The sequence below is a fragment of the Arachis ipaensis genome, chromosome B5 (assembly GCF_059453495.1).
Source record: "Arachis ipaensis isolate K30076 ecotype BB chromosome B5, ASM5945349v1, whole genome shotgun sequence".
In the NCBI taxonomy this organism is placed as follows: Eukaryota; Viridiplantae; Streptophyta; class Magnoliopsida; order Fabales; family Fabaceae; genus Arachis; species Arachis ipaensis.
Window position 1 is genome coordinate 8,711,260 of NC_142440.1, and position 17,012 is coordinate 8,728,271.

The 17,012-nt window shown below is 37.9% G+C and overlaps 1 protein-coding gene and 1 non-coding gene across 2 annotated transcripts; one reads left to right on the forward strand and one right to left on the reverse strand.

Moving 5' to 3' along the window:
• Positions 1-816: 816 nt before the first annotated feature.
• Positions 817-13,100, reverse strand: LOC107640068 (protein FAR-RED IMPAIRED RESPONSE 1-like). The gene is made up of 4 exons (XM_088486734.1): positions 12,810-13,100; positions 1,981-2,031; positions 1,145-1,881; positions 817-1,051 (listed from the first exon to the last, which is right to left on the reverse strand). The coding sequence occupies exons 1-4, from the start codon at positions 13,098-13,100 to the stop codon at positions 817-819; spliced, it is 1,314 nt and encodes a 437-aa protein (XP_088342860.1).
• On the forward strand, positions 8,127-8,234 carry LOC148563320 (small nucleolar RNA R71). Its single transcript, XR_015884590.1, has one exon. It is a non-coding gene; the product is annotated as a small nucleolar RNA R71 (small nucleolar RNA).
• Positions 13,101-17,012: the final 3,912 nt, after the last annotated feature.

A 17,012-nucleotide genomic window follows, 5' to 3' on the forward strand; every position in this document is an offset into this window, starting at 1 on the left:
CGGTCAAAGTGAACATCGTACGGAACGCATAGAATAGTATCGTTGAGTAGTTTCTCCTCTTCCACCTTCACGCAAACCAATGGACCCTGTTCATCAACTGTAGAAACTCTGCAGTTAGCCTTCTTCACAAACTCAATTTGAACATCCCTAAAAATGCTCGTGGTATACTCTTTCTGAAACTGTTTCTCCATAGGCGAGGTCGTTGCACAAGGGATAACCCCCCTCGAGTCTGCAGCATCATCCTCAAGTTCCCTCTGCTCCTTGACTCCAAGCACATTGTCATATTCATGAACAAATTGGACCAAGCTAGTTTTATTGTGTAAGTATCCACCGTAGAATGCGTGCATGCTCTCACTCCTTTGCGTACTCTGCATTGCTGTCCAAAACTCACCTTTGAAGTATATTGGGACCCACATGCGTCGGTCATCATACAGATCTACAAGAAATAAATAATCCCAAATTAAGTATAGAAAGCTTAAACCAAACATATTACTGCACCTTAGAAATGACCATCCACAATCACTGATATATTAAACATCCAAATGTTTACTATAATGAACATCCAACTAATTGTCATCCAAAATTACTGATAAACTAAACATTCAGATGCCGACCAATTGCAATTAAAGCATGAGAAGTAATCGTACAGTAATAAACCTGACAGCCATGTGTTGTTATGTAAGTTGTACTCATCTATAAAATCAGCCCAGTCATCTTCAAATGACTCCTCCGTCCGAGAGTTCCACACAATGTCGTTTAGGTCACCATACAAAGCTCCGTATCGGCGGTAACCCCCAAGCTTGGAAGGTAGCTTATTCATAATATGCCAAATGCACCACCGGTGGCGTGTGTCGGGTTTTTGATCGCACGGTAAAGGGATCGACATTGATCGGTTATGATAGACTTTGGAGCAGTTCCCATGCACTTCACCCATTGGCTAAAAACCCACTCATAACTTCCGATTTCTTCATTCCCCAACAAAGCACAACCGAGGTGGGTCGACTTACGATGGTGGTTGACCCCAACGAACGACACAAACGGTAATCCGTGCCTGCCAGAAAAACCAAACAGAAGTAAGAAATGCCAATCACGATCGAATAGCGTTTTATCAAGAGAAGGAAAAAACAACTTAACTACTACGTACCTATTTGTACTATATGTGCTATCAACTGACACGACGTCTCCATAGTATTCATACGACGCCCTACACCTTGCATCAACCCATACTGCACTCTTAAATTTACACTCCTCGTCCAACTTCACCGCGTAAAAGAAGTTCGGATTGATGTCCTTCATTCTCATGAAGTAGCTCATCATCTCCCTGACATCCGCATTCACGTTGCTATTACGGAGCCTTGCTGTTATATAGTTTCTTAAATCCTTCTCTGAGAATCCCAAGTTAGAGGGGCTACCAGCCTCATTTGACAAAGCAAGGAATGTCTTATTTGGACGAATCTCAGCCTCATCATTATCCTCGATCACGCACTTCGAATGCATGATCAGCTGCCTATACTCATGGTAGTGCAATGCCTTTCTCGGTGAACAGGGGTGTGAGTGCGTCAAGTCAACCTTGAACAAAACCCAGTCTTGCACATCTTTATCAAACTTTACATATATCCTTGCCTTGCACCCAGCAGCTGAAATCGTATTCTTCCGCGTTGGTGCTTTAACACGAGACTCGCGGATCCCGTCGTGATTACAGTGTATAGCATGATTAATGGGAGCCTTCGTGATCTTGTCAAATGTTGTCGTCCTTATCTTAGTTGCAAATCCAGCTTTCTTTGCATAGGACACATAAAAGTCATGCGCCATCTGTAACTGAGCAAACCGCATTCCAACTCTTGGTATCTCGTCTTCTTGTAGGTTACCATGATCTGGTAACTGTATTTTATATTAATCCAAAAGAAAAATTAATTACCATTAGTTATCAAATCAAACATGAACATTATGACTAAACAAAAGTAAGCTAAACTCCAGTACCTCATCACCAGGCTCCATCTCTTCACTTCCAACATCCATAACATCCGACAACTGCATAGCCGATAATTCCAAAACAAACAGAGTAACCAAAAGGAGGAAGATCCTTATCAAAACTCATTTAAATAAAATCTCTAAAACAATCACCGAAAACACATCAACAGCTACAAATCAAACAATGAGAATTATTTTTTTCATTTCATGTATTATTTAATTAAATTCCACCCTTTAGTTGTTTTTTTTTTTTCATTCAATGAAAATTATGTAAAATTATTTATTCCATTTTGGCTATTATTTAAGGGCCTTAATCTACCTTGAGTGGCTTCTTTTTTCACTCCATGAAAAAAATTCTTTTCCTATATATTTAGATACACACACTCTTTTCTTTAGGTGCAGGAAGAACATAAGCACACCATTCATTATAAACCACTCAGATAACTTCATAATTGGTTAATCTATGCAAATGTATGATACACATAACGTTATATTCCTATAAGCATGAAAAATATTAAAATAATATGCAAAAAGCATATGAGCATATAACGTTACAAATATGCAATGAGCATATAAGCATACCATTACAAGATTTAAACACTCATATAAGCATATCATGGTTAGCATGTTGCAAATACAAATAGCTGGTGCACGAAATTGTGTTGTCCAGGCTCGAACAATCCCTGGTAATGGCTCCAAAGCTTGGTGCTTCGATCTTAATTTATAGTTGACACAACTTCGATACAACTAACCAGCAAGTGCACTGGGTCGTCCAAGTAATACCTTACGTGAGTAAGGGTCGAATCCCACGGAGATTGTTGGTATGAAGCAAGCTATGGTCACCTTGCGAATCTCAGTTAAGTTGACTCATATGGGCTACAATATATTATGTGAATAAAACATAAAGAATAGGGATAGAGATACTTATGTAGATTCATTGGCAGGGATTTCAGATAAGCGAATGGAGATGCTTCTCGTTCCTCTGAACCTCTGCTTTCCTGCTATCTTCATCCAATCAGTCTTACTCCTTTCCATGGCTGGCTGTATGCAAGGGCATCACCGTTGTCAGTGGCTACATCCCCTCCTCTCAGTGAATCATATGCTCACGCACCCTGTCACGGCACGGCTATTCATCTGTCGGTTCTCGATCATGCTGGAATAGGATTTACTATCCTTTTGCGTCTGTCACTAACGCCCAGCACTCGCGAGTTTGAAGCTCGTCACAGTCATTCAATCATTGAATCCTACTCAGAATACCACAGACAAGGTTTAGACCTTCCGGATTCTCTTGAATGCCGCCATCATTCTAGCTTACGCCACGAAGATTCTGGTTAGGAGATCTAAGAGATACTCATTCTAGCTTAATTCATGTAGAACAGAAGTGTTTGTCAGGCACGCGTTCATAAGGGAGAAGGATGATGAGTGTCACACATAATCATCACCTTCATCACGTTCTTGGGTGCGAATGGATATCTTAGAAGCGAAATAAGAAGAATTGAATAGAAAACAGTAGTACTTTGCATTAATCTTTGAGGAACAACAGAGCTCCACACCTTAATCTATGGAGTGTAGAAACTCTACCGTTAAAAATACATAAGTGAAAGGTCCAGGCATGGCCGAGAGGCCAGCCCCTCTGATCTAAGAACCAGGCGTCCAAAGATGATCCTAAGATCCTAAGATGATCAAAAGATGCCCTATACAATAGTAAAGGGTCCTATTTATAATAAACTAGTCACTAGGGTTTACATGAGTAAGTAATTGATGTATAAATCCACTTCCGGGGCCCACTTGGTGTGTGCTTGGGCTTGGGCTTGAGTGTTACACGTGCAGAGGCCATTTGTGGAGTTGAACGCCAGTTTCTGTGCCAGTTTGGGCGTTCAACTCTGGTTCTGGATCCTTTTCTGGCGCTGGACTCCAGATTTGGGCAAAAGGCTGGCGTTGAACGCCAGTTTACGTCATCAATTCTTGGCCAAAGTATGGACTATTATATATTGCTGGAAAGTCCTGGATGTCTACTTTCCAACGCAATTGGAAGCGCGCCATTTCGAGTTCTGTAGCTCCAGAAAACCCACTTTGAGTGCAGGGAGGTCAGAATCCAACAGCATCAGCAGTCCTTTTTCAACCTCTGAATCTGATTTCTGCTCAAGTCCCTCAATTTCAGCCAGAAAATACCTGAAATCACAGAAAAACACACAAACTCATAGTAAAGTCCAGAAATGTGAATTTAACATAAAAACTAATGAAAACATCCCTAAAAGTAACTAGATCCTACTAAAAACATACTAAAAACAATGTCAAAAAGCGTATAAATTATCCGCTCATCACAACACCAAACTTAAATTGTTGCTTGTCCCCAAGCAACTGAAAATCAAACAGGATAAGAAGAAGAGAATATACTATAAATTCCAAACTATCAATGAAGCAGAGCTTCAATCATATGAGCGGGACTTATAGCTTTTTGCCTCTTGAATAGTTTTGGCATCTCACTTTATCCATTGAAGTTCAGAATGATTGGCTTCTATAGGAACTTCAGATTTCGAATAGTGTTATTGACTCTCCTAGTTCAGTATGATGATTCTTGAACACAGCTTCTTTATGAGTCTTGGCCGTGGCCCTAAGCACTTTGTTTTCCAGTATTACCACCGGATACATAAATGCCACAGACACATAATTGGGTGAACCTTTTCAGATTGTGACTCAGCTTTGCTAAAGTCCCCAATTAGAGGTGTCCAGGGTTCTTAAGCACACTCTTTTTTTGCTTTGGACCTTGACTTTAACCGCTCAGTCTCAAGTTTTCACTTGACACCTACACGCCACAAGCACATGGTTAGGGACAGCTTGGTTTAGCCGCTTAGACCAGGATTTTATTCCTTTAGGCCCTCCTATCCACTGATGCTCAAAGCCTTGGGATCCTTTTTATTTGCCCTTGCCTTTTGGTTTTAAGGGTTATTGGCTTTTTCTGCTTGCTTTTTCTTTTTCTTTCTATTTTTTTTTCTATATATATTTTTTTTTCGCCCTTTTTTTTTTTTTTTTTTTTTGCAAGCTTTGTTCTTTGCTGCTTTTTCTTGCTTCAAGAATCATTTTTATGATTTTTCAGATTATCAAATAACATGTCTCCTAGTCATCATTCTTTCAAGAGCCAACATATTTAACATTCTTAAACAACAACTTCAAAAGACATATGCACTGTTCAAGCATACATTCAGAAAACAAGAAGCATTGTCACCACATCAATATAATTAAGCTAAGTTCAAGGATAAATTCGAAATTCATGTACTTCTTGTTCTTTTGAATTAAAACATTTTTCATTTAAGAGAGGTGATGGATTCATAGGACATTCATATCTTTAAGACAAAGTTACTAACTACTAATGATCATGTAATGAAGACACAAACACAGATAAGCACATAGAAAACGAAAAAACAGAGAAAGTAAGAACAAGGAATGAGTCCACCTTGGTGATGTCCTTGAGCTCTTCTATGTCTCTTCCTTGTCTTTGCTGCTCCTCCTTCATTGCTTTTAGATCTTCTCTGATTTCATGAAGGATGATGGAGTGCTCTTAATGTTCCACCCTTAGTTGCTTCCAATAATTGTGTGGAAGAAGATGTATCCCCTGAGGTATCTCAGGGATCTCTTGATTTGCAGTCAAATGTTCTACCACTGAGCTATAGACCCTTGATGGAAGCTTTTGTCTTCCCTTTTCTTCTTTCTAGAGGCTTCTCTGGCCTTAGGTGCCATCAATGGTTATGGAAAAAAAACAAAAAAGCTATGCTTTTTACCACACCAAACTTAGAATGTTGCTCGCCCTCGAGCAAAAGAAGAAAGACTGAAGAATAAGAAGAAGATATGGAGGAGATGGATGGGAGTGTGTGTTCGGCCATATGGGTGGGATTGGGTGGGAGAGAGATGTTGAGTTTTGAAGGTAGTGGGTGTATGGATGTGAGTGGTAATTGGAAAGTAGAAGGGATGATCATGAATGGGAAGAGAGAAGATGAGGTAGGTAGGGATCCTGTGGGGTCCACAGATCCTGAGGTGATCCTGTGAGGTCCACAGATCTTGAGGTGTCAAGGCATTTACATCCCTGCACCAATTTAGGCATGCAAAATGCCCTTGCACACAACTCTGGGTGTTCAGCGCCAGGTTGGTGCCCATTTTGGGCGTTCAACGCCCATTTGCTGCCATGTCTGGCGTTGAACGCCAGAACCATGCTTGTTCTGGGCGTTCAGCGCCAGGATGCTCCCATTCTGGGCGTTCAGCGCCAGAACTATGCTCTGTTCTGGCGTTTGAACGCCAGACAGATGCTCCTCCAGGGTGTGATTTTTCTTCTGCTGTTTTTGATTCCGTTTTCAATTTTTATATTTATTTTGTGACTCCACATGATCATGAACCTAAGAAAACATGAAAAACAATAAAAATAAGAATTAGATAAACATTGGGTTGCCTCCCAACAAGCGCTTCTTTAATGTCAATAGCTTGACAGTGGGCTCTCATGGAGCCTCACAGATGTGCAGAGCTTTGTTGAGACTCTCCAACACCAAACTTAGAGTTTGGATATGGGAGTTCATCACCAAACTTAGAGTTTGACTGTGGGGGCACTGGTTGACTCTGCTTGGAGAGAAGCTTTTTCTGCTTCCTCTCCATGGTTGCAGAGGGAGATCCTTGAGTTTTGAATACAAGGGAGTTCTCATTCCATTGAAGGACTATTTCACCTCTGTCAACATCAATCACAGCTCTTGCTGTGGCCAGGAAAGGTCTTCCTAGGATGATGGATTCATCCTCTTCCTTTCCAGTATCCAGGACTATGAATTCAGTAGGTATGTAAAGGCCCTCAAGCTTTACTAATACATCTTCTACTTGTCCATAAGCCTGTCTTCTTGAGCTGTATGCCATCTCTAGTGAGATTTTAGCAGCTTGCACCCCATAGATTCCCAGTTTCTCTATTACAGAGAGGGGCATGAGGTTTATTCCTGAACCAAGGTCACACAGAGCCTTAAAGATCATGGTGCCTATGGTACAGGGTATTATGAACTTTCCAGGATCCTGTCTCTTCTGAGGCAATGTCAGTTGATCCAGATCACTTAGTTCATTGATGAACAAGGGAGGTTCAACTTCCCAAGTATCAATGCCAAATAATTTGGCATTTAGCTTCATGATTGCACCAAGAAACTTGGCAGTTTGCTCTTCAGTAACATCCTCATTCTCTTCAGAAGAGGAATACTCTTCAGAGCTCATGAAGGGCATAAGGAGGTTCAATGGAATCTCTATGGTCTCTAGATGAGCCTCAGAGTCCTTTGGTTCCCCAGAGGGAAGCTCCTTATTGATCACTGGACGTCCCAGGAGGTCTTCCTCCTTGGGATTCACGTCCTCTCCTCTCCTCTCCTCACAGGTTCGGCCAGGGCACTTATGTCAATGGCCTTGCACTCTCCTTTTGGGTTCTCTTCTGTATTGCTTGGGAGAGTACTAGGAGGGATTTCAGTGATCCTTTTACTCAGCTGGCCCACTTGTGCTTCCAGATTTCTAATGGAAGACCTTGTTTCATTCATGAAACTTACAGTGGCCTTAGATAGATCAGAGACTAGATTTGCTAAATTAGAAGCATTTTGTTCAGAGTTCTCTGTCTGTTGCTGAGTTGATGATGGAAAAGGTTTGCTATTGCTAAACCTGTTTCTTCCACCATTATTAAAGCCTTGTTGAGGCTTTTGATCCTTCCATGAGAAATTTGGATGATTTCTCCATGTTGAGTCATAGGTGTTTCCATAAGGTTCACCTAAGTAATTTACCTCTGCTATTGCAGGGTTCTCAGGATCATAGGCTTCTTCTTCAGAAGATGCCTCTTGAGTACTGTTGGATGCAGCTTGCATTCCATGCAGACTCTGAGAGATCATATTGACTTGCTGAGTCAATATTTTATTCTGAGCCAATATGGCATTCAGAGTATCAACTTCAAGAACTCCCTTCTTCATAGGCGTCCCATTATTCACAGGATTCCTTTCAGAAGTGTACATGAACTGGTTATTAGCAACCATGTCAATGAGTTCTTGAGCTTCTGCAAGCGTTTTCTTTAGGTGAATGGATCCACCTGCAGAAGCGTCCAGTGACATCTTTGATAGCTCAGACAGACCATCATAGAATATATCCAGAATGGTCCATTCTGAAAGCATGTCAGAAGGACACTTTTTGGTCAACTGTTTGTATCTTTCCCAAGCTTCATAGAGAGATTCACCTTCTTTCTGTCTGAAAGTTTGAACATCAGCTCTAAGCTTGCTCAGCTTTTGAGGAGGAAAGTACTTGGCTAAGAAAGCCGTGACCAGCTTATCCCAAGAGTTCAGGCTGTCTTTAGGTTGAGAATCCAACCATAATCTAGCTCTGTCTCTTACAGTAAAAGGGAAAAGCATGAGCCTGTAGACTTCAGGATCTATTCCATTAGTCTTAACAGTATCACATATCTGCAAGAATTCAGTTAAGAACTGAAAAGGATCTTCAGATGGAAGTCCATGAAACTTGCAGTTCTGCTGCATTAGAGAAACTAATTGAGGTTTAAGCTCAAAATTGTTTGCTCCAATGGCAGGAATGGAGATGCTTCTTCCATGTAAATTGGAATTAGGTGCAGTAAAGTCACCAAGCATTCTCCTTGCATTGTTGTTGGGTTCAGCTGCCATCTCCTTTACTTGTTCGAAATTTTCAATCAAGTTGTCTCTGGATTGTTGTAATTTAGCTTCTCTTAATTTTCTCTTCAGAGTCCTTTCAGGTTCTGGATCAGCTTCAACAAGAATGCCTTTTTCTCTGTCCCTGCTCATAAGAAAGAGGAGAACAAAAGAAAAGAAGAGGAATCCTCTATGTCACAGTAAAGAGGATCCTTATTGTTAGTAGAAGAAAAGAAGAAGAAATTCGAACACAGATAGAGTAGGGGGTTCGAATTTGGTGATGATGTGAGGAAGTAATGTTAGTTAATGAATGAATAAATAGAATAGGATGAGAGAGAGGGGGGAATTTTCGAAAATTATTTTTGAAAAGGAGTTAGTGATTTTTGAAAATTGGTTTTTGAAAGTTGTTAGTATTTTTTTTTTTTCGAAATTTTTGAAATTAAAAATAAAAAAAATAAAAATAATTAGTTAATTAAAAATAAATTTTTGAAAAAGGGGAAGATATTTTCGAAAATTAGAGAGAGAGAGTTAGTTAGGTGGTTTTGAAGAAGTTAAGAAACAAACAAAAAGTTAGTTAGTTAGTTGAAACAAATTTTTGAAAAGATAAGAGGTTAGGAAGTTAGAAAAGATATTTTGAAAAGATATTTTTGAAAAAGATAAGATAAGAAGATATTTTTGAAAAGATATGATAGAAATTAGTTTTGAAAAAGATTTTATTTTTAAAATCACAATTAATGACTTGATTCATAAGAAATCACAAGATATGATTCTAGAACTTAAAGTTTGAATCTTTCTTAACAAGCAAGTAACAAACTTCAAATTTTTGAATCAAAACATTAATTGATTATGTTATTTTCGAAAATTAGTGATAAAAATAAGAAAAAAATTTTTGAAAATTTTTTTTGAAATTTTCGAAAATAACCAAAAAATTTTGAAAAAGATTTGATTTTTGAAAAAGATTTTGAAAAAGATAAGATTTTCAAATTGAAAATTTGATTTGACTCATGAGAAATAATTTGATTTTAAAAATTTTTGAAAAAGTCAATCCAAATTTTCGAATTTGATGAGAGAAAAAGGGAAAGATATTATTTTTTTTTATTTTTGAAATTTTTATGAAAAACATGAAAATTATGCAATGCATGAGATTTTTAGATCAAAACATGTGATGCATGCAAGAATGCTATGAATGTCAAGATGAACACCAAGAACACTTTGAATGTCATGATGAACATCAAGAACATATTTTTGAAAAATTTTAATGCAAAGAAAACATGCAAGACACCAAACTTAGAATTCTTTAATGCTTAGACACTAAGAATTCAAGAATGCATATGAAAAACATGAAAAGACACAAAACAAAAAATCATCAAGATCAAACAAGAAGACTTACCAAGAACAACTTGAAGATCATGAGGAACACTATGAATGCATGATATTTTCGAAAAATGCAAGATGCATATGCAAGTGACACCAAACTTATAATGTGACTCAAGACTCAAACAAGAAACAGAAAATATTTTTTATTTTTATGATTTTCTAATTTTTTTGGATTTTTATTTATATTTTTCGAAAATTAATTGAAAAAGAAAAATAAGGATTCAAAATTTTTAATATGAATTCCAGGAATCTTATGCTCTTTAGTCTAAAGCTCCAATCAAAGGGTCAGGCATGGCTTAATAGCCAGCCAAGCTTTAGTATGCAATTACATCCATTGAGGTGATTAGTTGAAGACCAATCCCAAAGGGGTTTGGATATGGCTTTACAGCCAGACAGGATTCAACATGTTACCATGAAACACTAGAATTCATTCTTAAAAATTTTGAAGCCATAGAATAATTTATTTTTGAAAATATTTTTTTTTTTTCGAAAACAAAGGAAGAATTTTTGAAAGATTTTTGAAAATTTTTTTTGAAAACAAGACAAAAAGAAAATTACCTAATCTGAGCAACAAGATGAACCGTCAGTTGTCCAAACTCGAACAATCCCCGGCAACGGCGCCAAAAACTTGGTGCACGAAATTGTGTTGTCCAGGCTCGAACAATCCCTGGTAATGGCTCCAAAGCTTGGTGCTTCGATCTTAATTTATAGTTGACACAACTTCGATACAACTAACCAGCAAGTGCACTGGGTCGTCCAAGTAATACCTTACGTGAGTAAGGGTCGAATCCCACGGAGATTGTTGGTATGAAGCAAGCTATGGTCACCTTGCGAATCTCAGTTAAGTTGACTCATATGGGCTACAATATATTATGTGAATAAAACATAAAGAATAGGGATAGAGATACTTATGTAGATTCATTGGCAGGGATTTCAGATAAGCGAATGGAGATGCTTCTCGTTCCTCTGAACCTCTGCTTTCCTGCTATCTTCATCCAATCAGTCTTACTCCTTTCCATGGCTGGCTGTATGCAAGGGCATCACCGTTGTCAGTGGCTACATCCCCTCCTCTCAGTGAATCATATGCTCACGCACCCTGTCACGGCACGGCTATTCATCTGTCGGTTCTCGATCATGCTGGAATAGGATTTACTATCCTTTTGCGTCTGTCACTAACGCCCAGCACTCGCGAGTTTGAAGCTCGTCACAGTCATTCAATCATTGAATCCTACTCAGAATACCACAGACAAGGTTTAGACCTTCCGGATTCTCTTGAATGCCGCCATCATTCTAGCTTACGCCACGAAGATTCTGGTTAGGAGATCTAAGAGATACTCATTCTAGCTTAATTCATGTAGAACAGAAGTGTTTGTCAGGCACGCGTTCATAAGGGAGAAGGATGATGAGTGTCACACATAATCATCACCTTCATCACGTTCTTGGGTGCGAATGGATATCTTAGAAGCGAAATAAGAAGAATTGAATAGAAAACAGTAGTACTTTGCATTAATCTTTGAGGAACAGCAGAGCTCCACACCTTAATCTATGGAGTGTAGAAACTCTACCGTTAAAAATACATAAGTGAAAGGTCCAGGCATGGCCGAGAGGCCAGCCCCTCTGATCTAAGAACCAGGCGTCCAAAGATGATCCTAAGATCCTAAGATGATTAAAAGATGCCCTATACAATAGTAAAGGGTCCTATTTATAATAAACTAGTCACTAGGGTTTACATGAGTAAGTAATTGATGCATAAATCCACTTCCGGGGCCCACTTGGTGTGTGCTTGGGCTTGGACTTGAGTGTTACACGTGCAGAGGCCATTTGTGGAGTTGAACGCCAGTTTCTGTGCCAGTTTGGGCGTTCAACTCTGGTTCTGGATCCTTTTCTGGCGCTGGACTCCAGATTTGGGCAAAAGGCTGGCGTTGAACGCCAGTTTACGTCGTCAATTCTTGGCCAAAGTATGGACTATTATATATTGATGGAAATCCCTGGATGTCTACTTTCCAACGCAATTGAAAGCGCGCCATTTCGAGTTCTGTAGCTCCAGAAAATCCACTTTGAGTGCAGGGAGGTCAGAATCCAACAGCATCAGCAGTCCTTTTTCAACCTCTGAATCTGATTTCTGCTCAAGTCCCTCAATTTCAGCCAGAAAATACCTGAAATTACAGAAAAACACACAAACTCATAGTAAAGTCCAGAAATGTGAATTTAACATAAAAACTAATGAAAACATCCCCAAAAGTAACTAGATCCTACTAAAAACATACTAAAAACAATGTCAAAAAGCGTATAAATTATCCGCTCATCAATAGCATTTCCTTCAATTCAGTAAACAAGTTCAGCCACTGCATCACACTATAGTTATCTATTTTACACACTTGCATGATCATCATGTAGAGATAATATACACACACCGTAGATAAAAATAAATTCATATAAGTATACCAAAAAATTAAACTATTCTATCCCATCATCCATATAGGCACATAAGTCCATAATAGGATGATTAGCAAATAAAGATGCCATTTAACATGATGACAGCATAAATTCACATACAAAAACACGTAAGAAAATATACTTCCTGGATATAATCATATAACCATAAAATGATTACTTAATTTCAGCCAATCATCAATGCATATAATCATACTATTAAAAATAAAACAAACATAACTTTAGTTGAATCTCAACTCATCGATTACAATTGCATGTTTCAATAAGCATACAATCAAAGAACTCATTTATATTGTGACTAAACATAAAAATTAAACGCGAAATAAACATCCATGGCAGAATTTGAGGATCCTAATTGCTCACCTTATTCGACTTGTGACCGTGCTCTGCGACATCGGGGGCTAAGTTTTCTTGTTCGTATGATAAATTTTCAGAAACTTCAGAGGCAACACAAACTAACGGTTCAACTATATCAACCTCCATTAATGAATTTCGGCTAGGTGATGTGCATAAAGGAGGACCCTCGCTTGCAACACGTTCTTCTTGCGATCCTGCCATTCTGAAGGAGTGAACACCGGCTGCGTTGTGTGCAGATGAGAGTGCGGCGCTGTCGATCGTAGATGAGAGGGCGGCTGCGTTGGAAAGATCCTGCATGGGGCAGCCGTGCTGCGTTGTGTGCAGATGAGAGGGCGGCGCTGTCGATCGTAGATGAGAGGGCAGCTGCGTTGGAAAGATCCTGCATGGGGCAGCCGTGTGATCGTTGATGAGATGACGCGGCGTTTTAACCTAATTAATTGATTAGAATCCATAATTAATAATAATACTAAATGGTTTCAAATTTCAAATTAGAAATAATACAAAATTAATTGATAACCCATTATTTAATTTAAATTTCAATTAAACCCCCATTGTATGCATTGTACAATAAGTCTATTGTTTCCTCATACTTTTCCTATATATATATATAGCCTAAAACAAAATATAATAGCCTAAAAGATAGTTCTTCGCTTGTAAGAAAAATCTCCAAACGCTCAACAAGGTGACTTTCGACCTGCATATGAAAACAATAGAAATATGTATAGAATGAAAACCGAGGGTGCTCAGCATGGTAAAGGTGCCAACGTACATAATATATAAGGTCCCGGAAAAGCCAGACGTAATTCTAGAACTTCGATACCCAGATTCAAAACTTAGAGTTATACTTTAAATCATAAATCATTTAAACTATCTAAGGTACTCAAGTTCTATTCCAAATATAACTTAACACTTCAATTTCACTCTCCTCCAGTCATTCAAATCACCAGTGGAACAACCCTCAGCGTCACCTCAGCCAATATGAGGGGTCTCTCAGTTACATAGACATACAATACATATAAAGAAAACACAAATAGAATGCAGTTACAGCAAGTAAATCAGATAGCAGTTAGTCACAGGCAAGCATTTAGGCAATCCAAAACAAATACATACATAAACAAGTCATACAAATGCATATGATGCATGTCTGTCCTATGGCTAATGAGTTCATTTGTCGGTTATATAGCCAAACCTGATATGTCCGTTAGCTAATCCGCACACTGTCTCTCTGTTACGGAATAATACCATTAGAGAAAATACGTGTCCTGTCACCATTAGAGGTATTATGTGCCCTGTCACGATTAGAGGAAATATGTGCCCTATCACCATTAGAGAGAATAAGTGTCTTGTCACTCTTACAACCAGAGAGAAAACACACATATACTCATTATCAATCAACCACAATCATGCCTCGTTTATCATATTCATTCAATTTCATAATTCAAACTCAGTTTTCATCATTCTTCTTCCTCATCTTTTTTCTGGAGCAAGTGGACAATACCACTACCTCTTTCCCAGGGTCACATATCTCATTCATTTACATATTTCTCGAACTAACTTTAAAACCGTTTTGGAATTTAAACTCTTTTCAAAAGACAGGGGAAAACTATTTATTAGTTAAACTCCTCGACAAGGCCTCTAGACTTTAGGGGAGCGACAACCATTCTCATTTCAAAACCAAATCATTTAAACTCAAACATAATTCATTTTTTTCTTAAATAAATCAAAATCAAATAAAACAATTCTTTCAATCCAAATTAACCAAAATAAAATCTCTCATAATTCTTCTAAAAATTTCGACAGCACCTCCCCTAAAATTCAAACTTCTACCACCCTTCAAGGATCCTAACCATCAAACCAAACACCTCTCAGTCATTCAGATCATTCCTAGTATCAAATTATTTCAAAATCAAACAAATTTCAACAATAAATTTTTTTCCAAAACCAACCAACTCCAATAACAAACTGTTTATAAAATTGAATCATACATCTCTCAACCAATCCATTCAGTTCAATTTCACAAACTGACTATCAATTCTCAACACATCAACATTCATGTTTATTTTATACTCATCAAAGTCACAATCCAACACATACAAATTTATTTATCCTTTATACATCGTATACCATATATCTAATCCATCAATAATTCATTCATTCATTTCATTCCTATCTTATGGTCTTCTAGCGTAAGTTTTCATGTTACATTATATTTTATCTACGAAAAACTAAAACCATACCTTGGAAGATTTTTTCCTAAGCTCGAAACACCTCAAAAACCTCTCCTTTCACAAGTTCCAAGCTTCCAAACATCAATTCCTCAAGCTTAATCACCCGGGTTTCGTTTCAAATAGCCAATTGAACTCCAAATCAACAAGAACACAATCTAATTTCACATAATATCACTATAATCATCACAGGATTCACTAATTTAATAATTCATAAGAGTTCAATAGTTCCTTACCTTACCCATAAATCAATTGGACAAAACACAGTGATTATTTGCTGCTAGAGTTCGCCTAAATCTTCAATATCATATAATTCTTCAATACCTAAATTCCCAATTTTTGAAACTAAATAGAGAAGGTATGGGTGAGAAAACGCAAAGTCCTTACCAAATTATTCGATGGGTTTTGTAGAGAATTCTAAGACGAACGCGTAGCCGCTGATGGCTCGACAATCAGAGCTCTGGATTAAAAGTTATGGACGATTGAATTCCGATGGTGAGGGTTGGGGTTTTTGGACGCCGGTTTCTCTCTTCTTTGGTGTAACTTTGTTTCAATAGGGAAAGGAAGCCAAGTTTTAGGCTTTTATATAATGGACCTTGGGCCCGGATCAACCGGCTTAGCCCGTTCGGTCCAATTTTGGGCCAAAACCTTTAAAATTAATGTCAAAATTCATATTTTAATTATTTCTACTTCATTAAACTATAAAATTTAATTTTTTAATTTCTTTAAATAATGATTAATTTATTGGTTAATTATTTACTAATTACTTGAGGTTTACACAAATCTTATCGTCACCTTGTTGCAATAGCACCACCGTAGTCTTCCGATGCATTGGTTATCCCAGTCCATATAGCCTTCAATCCCAACACAAGCGTAGAAGATGCGTTGTGCCTCTGCCTCCAAAGATTGTGTTGCGTCCAAGACACCTACGTCGATGACCACAACTATGATCTTGTCCAGAGGTGGAAGCATAAATATGCTGAGCTTGCGCAGGAGATGTGTGCACTAGAAGACAAGCTGAAATATGTGACAGAGTGCCCTGCATGAATGAATGTTTACCCTTGACCACTTTAGACATGGCAGCGGCAATGGTCGTAAAGCATAAACTCATACACATATTCTATTAGTGGTTTCCAGATTTCCTTTAATCATGTCTGTCTTGGCTTCAAATTCCACCTTCTTATGTTTGTTGTTTACTATTCCTCTATGTTAGGTGTCTTAGCTTGACGTGTTCCCACACATTCATCCACCCCAACATACAACCACTTTAATGTTCCTAACCATGTCATACATATTCTCTCTTGAGTTAAAACCATTTGTCATTGTCTTCATCTCGTCTCACCTAAACTGCTTGTGATGTTTATATTAGATATTGCTTAAAACTTCACTTTAGAAAAAGTTAACAGAAGTAATATTTCTTGTTATCACATAATAACTTGCTCAATTAAAATAAATTGGACCTCTTAAAACATATGCCCACAAGTAACATATTACATTAACATTTACTAAACAATAAATCAGAAACCAAAAAACAATATGGAAAGCAGTTCGATCGTGTTTCGATCTCACTTATCTACGTCGCAAATATCTTAAAATATGTCAATTCCATTGGAGTTAAAGAGTAACAAACAAAAAGCCCAATGCATTTTCCATTGACAAAATAATATGTAAATTCTCAATGCCATTAACTAATGATAGTTTTCTATTTTTTTCACCCAATGGCTCGATGATTCTTTCTTTCTTTTTTTTTTTTTTTTTGGAATAAATCCCACCAGTCTATATAATAAAGTGAGACACTAACCAAAAAGATAAATTAAATCATCAATGCCAAAAAAAAGCTCATTCGGTTACATTGTCAACCCAAAACTAACAACATGATTTGGCTTCACTTTAGCTTGACATAGCCACATCACAATGTACATGGACAGCATCAAAATACGTCCCCATTCTTAATTGTAACGGCAGAACCGGTCTTGGCTCTACT